This window comes from Chelonia mydas, chromosome 2, assembly GCF_015237465.2.
Source record: "Chelonia mydas isolate rCheMyd1 chromosome 2, rCheMyd1.pri.v2, whole genome shotgun sequence".
Classification (NCBI taxonomy): Eukaryota; Metazoa; Chordata; order Testudines; family Cheloniidae; genus Chelonia; species Chelonia mydas.
Genome location: NC_057850.1, coordinates 125,548,556 through 125,562,222, shown reverse-complemented (window position 1 = coordinate 125,562,222; position 13,667 = coordinate 125,548,556). Strand labels below are relative to the sequence as shown.

Below are 13,667 nucleotides of genomic sequence, written 5' to 3'. Positions count from 1 at the left end.
CATACTTTAGTAGCTACTAAAAAGTCAATATTTACCAACAGATTCCACACTCAAGTTATTTTGTATTCTAAATGTAGTAGGAAACTGGCATCACATATACAATTGTATGCTAATTGGCAAATAGTGAATTTTTAATATTGACCACTTTTTATCATAAAACATATCTTACATGATTCTTTTGTAAAATTGTTATCATCATATGGAGGACTGTTCTATAGTTTGAACAGGTTAGCTGACATGATGCTGACCACAACACTGCAGTCTTCATACACCAGGACAAATTGAATTCAGCATCATGTCAACTAATTGTGATTCTGAATGTTATTTGTACTGGCTTACATTTACCTCAGTCATGCTCAGCATGTAGCACAATGCGTAACGGTACTTTTATGTCCTTCCATGGGACTCTGCCTAACAACTGCTCAGCTCCTGCCCATGTACCAGCCACAAGTAAAAATGAGAATGGGAGCTGGCAAAGCTCTTGTCTAAGAACCAGTATAGAGGGTGAAATGAAGCATAAAGAGAACAGGGAAGCCACTTCGGATTCCGACTACCACCAGCCACAAGCAAGCTGTGGGAGAACTGGAAGGGTAACAACAAAGTCCACCCCTCCTCCCCCACCCCCCCCCAAAAAAAACAATGCAAAGAGGTGAACAAAGGCAGAGAATGAACAGAAGCTTCTTCAGGACTGTGTCTGCTGTCAATGCATTAGGAGACAGGAGCAAGGAAGTATAGCTCCTCAGCCACAGAACCCAGGAGAGAGAAGGCAGACTAGAGTTGCTTCAGTTTATAAAAAAAGAAAGGAAACACTCCACTGTAGTTTTTGTCAAAGGCTTCCCCAATCACCTTTTTCCTGCAGATTTCAGGGAGGGATACAATTCACATAGACCAAACCATGAATTATGTATCACATCTTTTCATTCAAATTCCAACAACATTTGAATTAATGTATTTAAGATTATAAATAGACAAAAGCTCCAGCCATAAAATTTGTATCTGGATCTGGCTGCAGAGTCTGAACCCTGAACTCCGCACCAGATGTAGGGTTTTCTCTCAGGCCTATTTCTAATTCTAAACAAAGAAAAGTACTAATATTACTTACCTTCTGAGTGAAAATCAGGACTTAACTGACTTTATAATGGTTGGGGAAATGGTTACTTTAAAGATCATAGTTACAAGTATGTCCTTACACCAGAAATCACTACTTACCGACTACTGACATTTCAGGAACACTAGCAGTATAAATTTCTTCTGGAAACGTTGGTTCATTGTCATTGATGTCATGGATTTTTATGACAAACTCTGACTCGGGCTCCACTGGCCTCAGAGTTCTTCTGTTAATAGCCTGGGCACGAAGGGTGTAAAAGGCTTTCTCCTCCCTATCAATTCTTCGAGTGGCATGAATGTCACCTGTTTTCTCATCAATAATGAAAAGAGTACCAGCCCCATCTCCTGATAAAATGTACTTGAGAGATCCATCTCCCTTGTCCTGGTCAGAGTGAAGCTAAAGGAGAAAGAGAGAGAGAGAGAGAGAGAGAGAAATCTTTTACTTTAAAAAAGTTTTTTAAAGACATGAAGTCATTCTGCATGCAAAAAAACAAGATGAGGACTGGAAAAACACTCATTTTCTATTTACATTGACTTGGCACATTGCAGTCATTGTGCTGTATTAAAGCATTCACGTCTCCCTCACTTAACACAAAGAGTCATTTCACTTGACTGTTGTGGCAGATTTTAGTTTTCCAGCAACACCTGTTCTCGGCTGTGAAACATTTGTGCCACAAATCTTAAAGAAGAATTTTATGTTAATGTTGACCTTTTCTTTCCTTAAAGAGAGCCTATTAAAAATTCACAACCTGCTGTGTTAGTTGTAAATTCACTAAGCAGATAAAGGACATGGCAGGATACATGACAATTAAGGAAAACAGAACAACTGGCAGTGTGTCACACGGTTTTTAATTTTTTTATTTCTTATTATTTATGTTTCCTTCTCCTAAACTGGAGTACATTTCAGTGTAACTCATTATCACTTTTATGCCCATCAAATAGTTTTATCGGGCTAAACCAAAAAGCATCAGATTCATTAAGCAATCAGTATTGATTTAAATCAGGTTATCAGATATCTTTCTTTACAAATGACTTCTAACATTGGAAGAGCCCTAATGCAAAATGTTTTGCTATATTATACTGTACTGAAATGCAATTGGCTAAGCCAGAGTGTTACACTCAACACCACCTCCCCGCTTCCTGTTACACAATTCCCTGCTTTCTCATTGAGTCTGTTATGTCTGATTTGCAGAATTAAATAGTTCAATTTATTTTCACCCTGAAATGTATATTTTAAAATGTTTTTAAATTTTGCAGATGTGTCATATCTGATAAAGGCCCCAATATTATTTTTTTAAGAACCTCTAATCTGTTTCTGATTTTGCAGCCATGCTGTTGAGCATGGAATTTTTTTTTGGGGGGGGGGGGGGCGGAGGACAACCACCACCAACTCTTTAAGCCCATTTAGTGAGTTCAAACAACCATTGGCAAAATTTATGATCACTGTAAGCAGGCAGTTACGTGCCTCACTAACTTATTTGTGCATTTAATGACACTATACATAATAGTTAACAACAATAACATTCATTTATAGGTGCAAACAGCTGGGCATCTAAGCACTATAAAATGTGTCCACACTTATTTGCACCATCAAATTTGTTGCAACATTTATTTATAGGCACAAAATTGTAGCCGCAAAATCAAAGTTCGACAACAAAAAAAAAAAAAAGAGGTCAGGCTGCAAGAATATTAGAATGATCCAAAAAGTTTCACACATGAAATAAAACTAGTGCAGCACTTTGGGCTTTTTCCTCATGTTTTAACTATAAATAGGGGAAACAGCATAGCAATATTAAAGTAGCATTGACTACTTATCAGAATACCATCTTCATCGTACAAGCTAGGATAACAAAAAGATGTTCATGCTTAGGGAATAAACGGATCACACACTTAGATCAGGTATAAATATTCCCCCATGGTATCCAGTTATTACATTTGTTTTCCTGGTACACTATGTTGCTTTCATACTCTCCTCTAAAGCATCTATTTCAGGCCAATATCAGAGGCAAAATTCTAGACTAGATGGACTACTGGTCTGCTCTGATGTAGCAATACCCAGGTGTCTCTGCAGAAACCAAATGAGTTCAATGGAACAGAGGGATGAAGTAAAGGTCAGAGGATTAATTCCTCTTGCTGTGGTAAATTTTCAGAAGCTGAATCTTTCCCACACACTCATAATGAGCAGAGCCTGGAGAAGGGAAGGAACTCATGCAGGATCTAGGACCAAAGCCATTATCAGCTTAGAAACTGAGAAACTTAGAAAACTGATTAAAAGTTACTGAACTTTGATTAGAGTAATTTTCCCATTCTCTCTTTATTCAACAATAACTAACAGTAAGCATAAGCATGGAGCAAAGAATTTCAGATTAAATTTTGCTTGAGCTAAAAATTAAAATAAACAGTGAACAAAAAACAAAACATGTTTGTCATACATCTTCCTTTTTCTAAAAACAAGGAAGACAGTCAGGGACAGCTGGCTACATCTAACAGGAAGAAAGCAAGGAAAGTAATTGTAAGGGGAGTCTCTTCTATGTAAGATCAAGTCCTCTTCTTTCCCCCTCCAGTTTCTTTGCCCCCTACAACTTGGAAGTCTCAACCTCTCCTCAGGCTCTTTCTCTTCCACCTCTTCCTTGCATTCTAATTTTCTTCACTGGTTTTCTCCTAGACATACCCAAGGACAAAAAGAAAATCTCTCTGACAGTTCCTTCAGCTATGAGCTTCCTAGGGGGGGCAGAGTCATGATACACACTACAGCTGGTGCTCTATCATGGGAAGGGAGAAGAAGAGACTGAGATATATTGAATTACCAAAAAGTAACTTTCCTTTTGAAGTATTTTTTGGCATGAAAACAAATGTGCCTGCAAACATCTGGGGTACATGGTCCCAACCACGCAGGAAGAAACACAAGGTACAAAGGATGTGGTTACATTAGGCCACAGCTTTATTAATGCACCTCGGAACTATCTAGCAATAACTTGTACCACACATGTCACCATTCCTTCACAAAATGTTTCCACCAATTTGAGAGATACTATCTGCTCTCCCTGCTGAGACCCCACCACCCTCCTGTCATATGAGAGTTCTGGGGCTGGGGAAAAGGAGCTGTCTCCCTGCTGTACCAGATATAGGAGTCAACCCCTTCCTTAGCTTCATTAGGGCATACCTTCCCCTATGCTATGGTGGCCCTGCCTGAGGTGCCCTCCTATGGCAGGCCACAGCACAAAAAGTGTGCCTGCCTCAGTATCCCCTTTTCTTCTAGAGTCCCCAATAACTCCAGACATGCTTCTACATGTAAATGGATCTTTTGTGGGGTTAGTTTATTACAAAAGTCCTACTTCATAATTCAAAATTCCCCAGTCCAAATAGTACATTCACTCTTTCCAGTCCCTACAATACACCAAATACAGCTCTGGCTCTTCTCACTGTGCCCCAGCTCCCCAGTGCAGTTTTGACTTCTCTTACCACACCTCACACCTCACACTCTAGCTGTTCCCCTATGGTTCTAGCCCCTGCCCAGAGCCATCAGTAGACTCATTCCTCCATCATTCCCCAGACTTCAGCCCTCCGGCTCCAGCCCTCCAGCTCAGAGAGCCAGCAGGCATCTCCTTCTGTTGCTCTCAGCCTTCATCCCTCTCTGACTGTGGCGCTGTGTCCTGGGGAAGTTTGTAGGTGGACCCCTCTCAACTGCCTCCTGTTTTCATCAGCCTGATCTGGTTTGCTGCTCACTAGGAAACTTTCACGGCTCCCTCCTTCAGGGGCATCCCCTTCCTGAAGCTCTGAGCCCATCTCTGCCTTTCCTCTGAGCTCTCTTGTTCTCTGAATTCTGGATTCCGAACTCTGTTGCCTTTGGACCACCTGTCATTTATAACTCCCAGAGGCAGCCCCTCCCTCCCCATGACACCAAACTAGGGTGCAGTAGGATTGCAACAGGAGAAGTTGGCCCAATTTCATTTAAGGGGCCAGGTACCCTGTTACACTTCCCTAAATGCACTTCCGATTCTGGTTTATCAGGAAACTAGACCACCCTCTGGAACAAATACTTCCACTTGACAATTACCACCTGCTAAGTTGTGACATCTTGAATAATATCTCCTGACCCTACCCCATCAGATCCTGGAGCTGCTGTGGAGTAGGTGAAAAAATTCACACCTGCCCTAGCCAATCTGGCTATGAGGGAAAAATTCCGTCTCAGTCCCAAAAAGGTGAGTAGTGCAATTCCCCCGGCAAACCAAAAAACCTGGTTCTATGCTGATCCAGGGAGAAAAAGGGTTCTGACTGGAGTGACAGGTGTATATATACACCTTTCCTATCCCCTAAGTGTTCAGGGGCCCAGTGACCTACCTGAGCCTCTTCTGGTCAACCCCCATCTCCAGTGATATCACTCCTAAGGGAGGGGGAAATCTTTTAAGGAGCTACAACCTCTTTTCCCCCAACTGGCCAGACAAAGCCCCACTCATAGTTGCAAGGAGCTCGTTTTTAGAAGCCTTTGACAGTTTCATGGATTAAATGTAGAATTCTGTGTATGTGATATATTATCTGTGCATATCTATATAGCTACACTATTTAAAATATATTTACACTTCATTCTAATACATTTCTAATTGCAAAGTCCTGAGTCAATAATATTGTCATCTTAAATATGAAATTACTGCATGTAGTCACAGATTGTCCCACTTTCTTAATACCATAGCAAAGTCAACATGCCATTCCTGAAATATTTATCTATTCAGGTCACTGAGCGGTTATAAAAAACATGCAGTGGTGACAGGCTACTTTAAAGTAGCCCTTTTCTTTTACCAAATTATTGTAGAGATGAAAAGATATATCTGCCTTTGATCTGCATGTGAAATTTCTAACAACTTTAATGGGAGTTGCACATGCAGAATGAATTCGCTTTACCTGCATTAAATCAGAGTAATCAGGCTCTATGCAGATGAAGGAAGTCAAGTTTGCTGAGGTAAAATCCACTTTTCAAAATCAGAGTCAGAGTGTGGGTCCATAACACAGCTCCCTTCAGTTACTTTTCTAGCCTATGAGCTACAGCATATTCAAATATCCCACCTAGAGCTGTGCTCACATAGAATTCTGGGGTTTATCATAAGAAACAGAGGTTTATAAGGTTCACTCCAAATGTTCAGTATCACTAAGGGGTGCTTCCATGGTCCCAATAGGCACTCATTTTCTAGAAGTCTCCCCAAGCTCAGGGGTGCTGGGAGCACAACTCACATTTGCAGGTAGGCAAAAATAACACATGAAGAATCACAGACATAAAGCATAAGTAACTGTTTTCTGGCATGCGTATATCACCCTAAGGTGGTCTGAGGAGCTATGTTGTATTCAACAACAAACAAATGCATTAGTGATAGGAGGACTTTGAAACACTTAAAGGGTTTAAGTTGGGCTTAGAGAATCACTTATCAGAACTTTAGACCCTCTTTCATTTGCAAATTGGGGTACATAGCTCTCAAAAATAACCTCTCCTGGGATTTCTTCTTTTCTTCATTTGTACCCAACCAGCAAATAGAAAATAAAGGTGATAAAAAACTGTAAGGAGGAAAGAATGGTATTAACCATTTTTTTCAAAACCTCAAAAGACAATTCCAGTTTGAGGGATGAAGGAAAGTTTGAGTTGTTTCTTATTTTGTTCAGAATTACCTTAAACAACTGTTCAATTAATTGCATAATAATTTGGAGAATCTGTTTCCTTCATTTTCACAAGATACACTGAATAAACTCATGGATCCATTGTTGGCAGATAATTACAGTACTTACATGACATATTTACTGGGGTGAATCCTGAAATGTTTCCAAGCCCTCCCACCCCCCAAAAAAAGGTTGGGAATTTGGACTGTCCCTATTTTCATAGAATGAGTATAGGATAGCTAGACACTCTGGATAGAGGCAATACGGAATGGAGATAGATATAGGGTTTCCCATTACTTTATAGTAGGGCTGTTCATAATAGTCACAACAGTACTTCAAATTAGTTTGTCATGAATTTAAAATGGGACTCTGTTTCTCCAAAAGGATCACAAACCTATGCTGAGTTTCTGAGATTTGTCATATTTCAAACGGTCTCTTAGCTGCTACATATGTACAAAAAGTACTTAATAAACTGCTGATGAAAATTTAACGACATTTGGGAAAAGGCACAACATTTAGTCAATGAAGAGGGTCTTCCTCTACCGCACCCAAATGAACCAGAAGTAGTTAAATAAAGGACTTTGAGGACACACCTATGAATGTTTTGGGGGTGGCTGGCTGCCCTACTGCAGAGCAGAATATTTAGAAAGAGGCTGCAGTTCCCACACTTAATACATAAAGACTTCAGAAGAACTCACGAGGAGGACCTATCACCATAGTGTCACAGACACTGCAGGGGCGCTATGCTGGCACCCAATCCTACTCCAACACCAAGCACACATTACAGGAGGGTGTTCACTCTCTCCTGAAGCTTCACGGTCTGTAGGTCAGACTACAGGTGGCAACTAGAGGAGTAAAGCAGTAAAACGCACAGAAGTGAGGTGAGGAGGTAGACTATATTCTAGCTCATTCTGTAAGCACTGCCACCTTTCCTTTCTGTGGGTCAGAAATGAAATAACTTCTGCCAGGTGCTACAGCCTTACTCTGTTGTAAGATCAAAAGCAGGTCCTCTGACACTGACTTCACACACATAGCATTGTTGCAAATCAAAAAACAAAACCCAAATCTCTGTTTAGTAAGATGGCAACCTATAGTGCTAATATCAGAAATGTCCCTTATAAATGACGTTTTGGGGGAAAAACCCAAAAAACTGAATTATTTTAAATAGTTCTATGAAAATTTAAAGATATTGTCCCAAGTGAAATGAAATTTGTCTTTTCCTGACTAGCAGGGAAGTTGGCAAAAAATAAGCTAGTGGAGTTTTCCTGTATACTACTTTAAGTGTAAACATTTCACATAGCTCTTTTGGCTAATGAGTGTCTGTGGTTTCATGACAGCCAAGCTGAGAAAGGAAGAGACATCTGTTTCACTTAACAATTTTGTCTCACAAAACAATCAGCTGTGAAGATGTGGTTTTGTTTCTATATCCATACCTGATATTTTGCAAACCAATGAATTTCTTGTTTCTACCTCCCACAGGAACACTTCACTTTTCAGTGGTCACCACTGTATACTTTATCTTACTAGATAAAAAACAGAATATCTGCTGTATTTTTTCCCAATGGGTCTGACTCACTGTACAGCAACTGCAATTACCATATGTCACAGCCCTGTGCATTTAGTTATTAATCTAGACTGAGATTAAAATACTTTGTTTACCTGAAAACACATTAACCAGAGCACTATCACTTACTACTGTAAGGCAGTATTATTAAAATGAATGCAGTGTCATAAATACTGGACAATGTTTGGAAAGAGATGAAGCAATAAGCCTATTAGGTGTATGGCTTTTATAGAAACATTATTAGCAGTGCAATAGGGAAAGATACACAACAGCTAGAAAATGTAATTGAGTTACATAAAATAAAGCTAACTCAGACTCGTTCCCCCCAGCCCCTTCATGGAAAAGACAGATATGTAAAGATGATAGACTAATAAGTCTCTTGAGCAATTTCCTGTCAGTTATACCTCCAGAGTTCTGCAGTATCTTCATTAAAGTCTGTAGAGTTACTTTAAATTTACACTGGTGCAGTTCTAATTTGAAAAGTGACTTGAAAATTACACTGGAGGTTTACACCTTAATTGCCTTTCAATGATTCCAAATCAAATCTGCTCACTCTATAAGTAAAAAAGATTTTTCTTCCTTAATTGCCAGCCCTCCAAGCTCCACATGGAATCTGAAAGTTGACTTCTTGCTGTAGTACTAACAAAAGTAGAAAGTTTAAAACCTACTTCCATCAGAAAAGACAGAAGATACTTTTCTGAATAACATAAGGAGCAGATTGATTGAGTAAGAAGGTGCCATTTTCACATGCAAGAAAATTTGGAATACTGGAATAGCTAATAATAATGGCAAGTATTCTGATGTAAGGATTAATACAAATTGTTTCTATTCAAATTAGAGGTTCCAAGGTCATTATCTGAATTTTAGTTAATCTAAAATTCAGAGTATCAAGATACAAATAATAAGAATGTATGTAGTCACTTTTCAGATTAGAACTATACTACAAGTAAAATCTATCAACTAAATTCTTACATTAAACTTCAATTCATTTCAAGCCCATTTTCATCTTGTTTTACTGCCCAGTAATATATAGGAAACTCCCCTGTATAAAACAAATCTCACTTTTTTCCTCAGTAGTGTTCACCAAATAATACAGACTATTCAGGTCTATCTTCCCAAATGCGTTTTTAATTCCTATAACTTGCAATTGTATCACTCTATACTGTGTATATTTTCAGTAGCATGTACACTAACAATGAGACCTAGATATAAAATTCAAATCTAGAAAATGTCCTGAATTTTCTCCAGTTTTGAACAGTAGTTTCAGATGGAATGTTTAACTCCATCTTTATTTTTTAGCTTCTTTCTATTTATAGTTAAATCATATATTGGAGGAAGTGGTCCCACTTATACTGTAATTCGTTGCCCTAGACACTGATATTCAGTTGTTAAAAAGGAGCATCAAACCCTTTATTTTTTCATTCATCTCTTTTCTGAAACCCTGTAGTATAGTAGTACTCTCCTTGCAATTAAATCCTACAGGAAGGCTTACTTATAAAATACAAAAGCAGACCCTAATTCTAATAACTATGGTATTGAAGAACAGTTATTTCCCCTACATCTCAAAACATAAGGTATTAAAACTTGTCAGTTAATTTCCCTTTGTACCAGCCTAGAAGACAAGATCTACAACAGATGTGGCAAAACCATTTCTCCTTTCCCTTTTCTCTTTTTAGAGTATTTATCCTGCACAATCTTTTCCCTAACTGCTGAGTTTTAAGTGAAGCAGCTTGGTGCCAAATTTCATTCATTTGTAATGAGACTCACTTATTTCAACTTATTCTGAAGGTAGTTTTTAAAGTAACTCTCTTGTCTGATCAAGGATTTTGCACTGTATTTCAATGAGATACTTACAGTCTCACTCTTAGCCCTGGTCTACTCTGCGGTGGGGGATTGATCTAAGTTACGCAATTTCAGCTACATGAATAATGTAGCTGAAGTCGACATACTTAGATCGACTTACCGTGGTGTCTTCACTGCGGTGTGTAGACTGCTGCCGCTCCCCCATCGACTCTGCCTGCGCCTCTCATGGCGCTGGGTACAGGAATCGACAGGAAAGCACTCAGGGGTCGATTTATTGCTTCTAGTCTAGACACGATAAATCGATCCCCACTGGATCTATCACTGCCCGCCGATCCGGCAGGTAGTGAAGACATACTCTTAATCTACTGAAATCTTGCTCATTTATGTTGTCACAGCTTGCAAGTCCTGTGCTATAACATGTTATTTAAAAGAGGTGAGAAACAGAGAAGAAAAATGCATATCTGAAAGAGCAATTTTGTGGGACTGGGAAAGATGATGAGAGAACAAAGTTAAAAGAAAATACAGCAACTGCATATTGGCTGCAAGCTAAGAAAATCTTTGAAATCCTCTTACTTGCTCAGAACAGACAAACACAAAAATTCCACTCTGCACTGCACAGCCAAGGTTAGATTAGTTGATTTCAGTTTGGATTTATTAGCCTCACTGTGCCAAATTTATCTCTGGTGTAAATCCACTCAAGTTATTCCGGAGAGAGGGGAGAAAATTTGAACAAACCCCATAAGGTCCATATGACAATTCATCTCAGACTCGGTAAACCCATTGTTAACTACTCCTCTCCAGCATGACGTCTGTTACTGATGACTCCTTGCTGTTTTAGGCATTGAACTTCATAGGAGCAACAGAGGCTTCATCATGAGTGTGTGAAATCAGTGCCACCCTGGCCATGCCCCTCCCCAGGTCAAGGCCACCAAGCAGACGGGGAAGATGCAGCTGCCTTGTGCTGCCACAATTTCTACTCTGGCAGAGGCCATACCCATTTTGGCAGAGCCAGTGGGACCTAGAGATTAATTTGATGCTATGCACCAAGTAGCAGTTGTGAGTTATCAGGCGAATGCTTAATTTTCCTTCCATTGTTTAGTGCAAAAAGTAAAATATTAGGGTAAGTTCTCCTTTTAAAACTGCAGAAGATCAGAAGTAGATCAGTGTGAAATATGTACGTAACCTGTACCTGGTAATGGTTCAAGCCAATAGGAAAGGACACACTGTGAGGTTTTCCTCGAGGAGTTTCTCCCACATTATTCTGGCAGGATAGCTGTGTCTGCCATGGACTGAGCTGCAGGGCCGACCCACAAACCCTTCTGATCTATAAGAGGCAAGAACCATCCACATAATCACTTGGTCTTCTCATTGGCTCTGAAGCCCAGTTTCCCTTTCCCACTTTCTAGAAGCTAGGATAACCCCAACCATGAACAGGGCTGCTGCACAACCTCTTAAACAGGCTTCCCATGGCAGAGGGGTTTCAATGGTAAATGTAAAGCAATCTCAAGCTATATCAACTCTCTTAGGTGTTCTTCACATAGCTATTGGGTAAAGTGATATACATCCTTTGGCCTGACCCCTACCCAACTTGGAACTGTCCACTGCCTTTCTCTTCCTTCCTTAAGGATCTCAGCACAGTGTATGGAGAGGGGAGGATGCTACTTATGACTAGGATTTTAAGTTTCCTTATACTCATTATTGCATAGTTTATATGTTTCAAGATTGGAATGTTTCTTTTTGCTGGCTTGTTAGTTTCTGGAGCTGCAAACCCTTATGGGGTATAATTGAGAATTGTCCACTTATGCATTTTGAAAAGAGTTGACCAGGTTTCAAGAGCATACCCCCACTCAGCATAAATTGGTCTGAGGTGAATTAGGAAGCTTAATGTGCTGAAACCCAAAGCAGCCCTTTCTTTCACTGCACTGGAAACTCCATAAACACAGGAAAGAAAAAAAATATTAATCTACACAGGCTTTTCAATAAGGACAACAATCAAAGAGGTAATTAAGCAACAGTTTGAGGAGACCTTTGTGCCAACAACAAGCAACATTTTTTTTATTAGATAGCTTAAATATGACTTTATAAAGGAGCTTAGGTATTAACCAAATAACCATTAAAACAACATTAGACTTCATACAGCTTATTACACAATTTGCATTATGTATAAACATCATTAAGTCCTTTTCTTTTTAAATGAATGCAAAACTTCATTAACATCAATGCTTCTTAGCTCTTTGGGCTATTGCTGGAGGTTCACAGAAAACAAGGTTTTCTTTGTTTCCAAATAGAATCACTGTAAAATGTAAATGGTTAAGGGCTGGGCAAAAAATTTACCTCTCTATCTTAAGTCAATTTTCTGTTCACAAACATTCTGGAAACCAGTTATAGTGGCACGGCAGCACCAGCTCTACCAACACACACTTCCTACAGCCCACAACTTCCTACAGCCCACAACTCTGTCAGTGCACCCCTATCCATGTGCAAACTTTGTACAGAACCACCAATTGATTTAGACTATGAATGCTTTAAGGCAAGGACTCTGTTATTATAGTGGCATGGGTACATGCCACTTGGGGCAGCTATCCTATGCCATTGCTCACCACTGCCCATGATACCAAGGCTACCCTCGTATTTGTAGTGCATTAGCTTTCATTGAGTTAATGTGAATATGTCTACTCAAGCTAGATGGTGGGAATGGTGGGGCTAGGAGGAGGGGGATGGCAAGAGGTGTTCTAGCTGCAGAGGGGTCAGGAAATGAAGATTTGTGGTCAGTAAGCCTTGGATGGATTCTTTGAGAAAATCTGTATTTTACTGGTCCCTCAGGGGTTTGGAAAGGAGTGGGAGGAGAAAGAAGTGGCAACTTCCTGATTTCAGCACAGATTAATGTGGTGTTTCCAAAGACACACAGCCCAGAGGTTGGAACTGACAATGCAGGTACCTTGACTGCTGAGGGAAAAGAAATATGTGCAGTTGCCAACATATGGATGCTGGGGATTCTTGGATCATGAGATTGAAGAAGCTGGTGAGAGAGCAAGGAGTACATCATGACATGGACATTGCTGGGTACCAACTGATTTGGATGGAGAGAGGTGGCATACCTTAGCATCATAATTTGCTTACTCTTCAGCATCTAACTGGTGAGCTAAGAAGTTGTAATCTTCCAGACATTGAGGTGATTCAGTCGGGTGGAAGTGATCATAGTTTTGTTCCTGGCGTACATCTTATAAAATCTCTGAGAGAAGATCTGGACTGCATCAGAGATTTGTATTCAGAAGCTGTGATAGTTTTCTCTGATTTGGCTGAGCATCTGAATTATTGCTACAGCAATAATATGAAAACTATTAATAAGCTATTCATAAGATCTGTAACCTGCTTGTATTATCGCTCAGGGTGAGACACTGCTTGATTCAAATCCTGTCTAGTTTATAGAACTCAGACTGTGATTTTAGGTATTTCTTAGGTAACCAACTTTGACCTGTATGCTTATTACTTACAATCACTTAAAATCTATCTTTCTGTAATTAAAACATCTGTTTTGTATTTGACCTAA

At 39.6% G+C, this 13,667-nt stretch overlaps 1 protein-coding gene across 5 annotated transcripts in view; it reads right to left on the bottom strand.

The window, feature by feature from the left end:
* Positions 1–13,667, bottom strand: part of CDH10 (cadherin 10) — a 152,422-nt gene that overhangs the window by 58,176 nt on the left and 80,579 nt on the right. For all 5 annotated transcript variants that reach the window (XM_037893297.2, XM_043540225.1, XM_043540224.1 and 2 more), the window contains one exon: positions 1,210–1,504. In XM_037893297.2, coding sequence (XP_037749225.1) covers positions 1,210–1,504 — 295 coding nt within the window. The remainder of the gene's footprint in view (positions 1–1,209; positions 1,505–13,667) is intronic.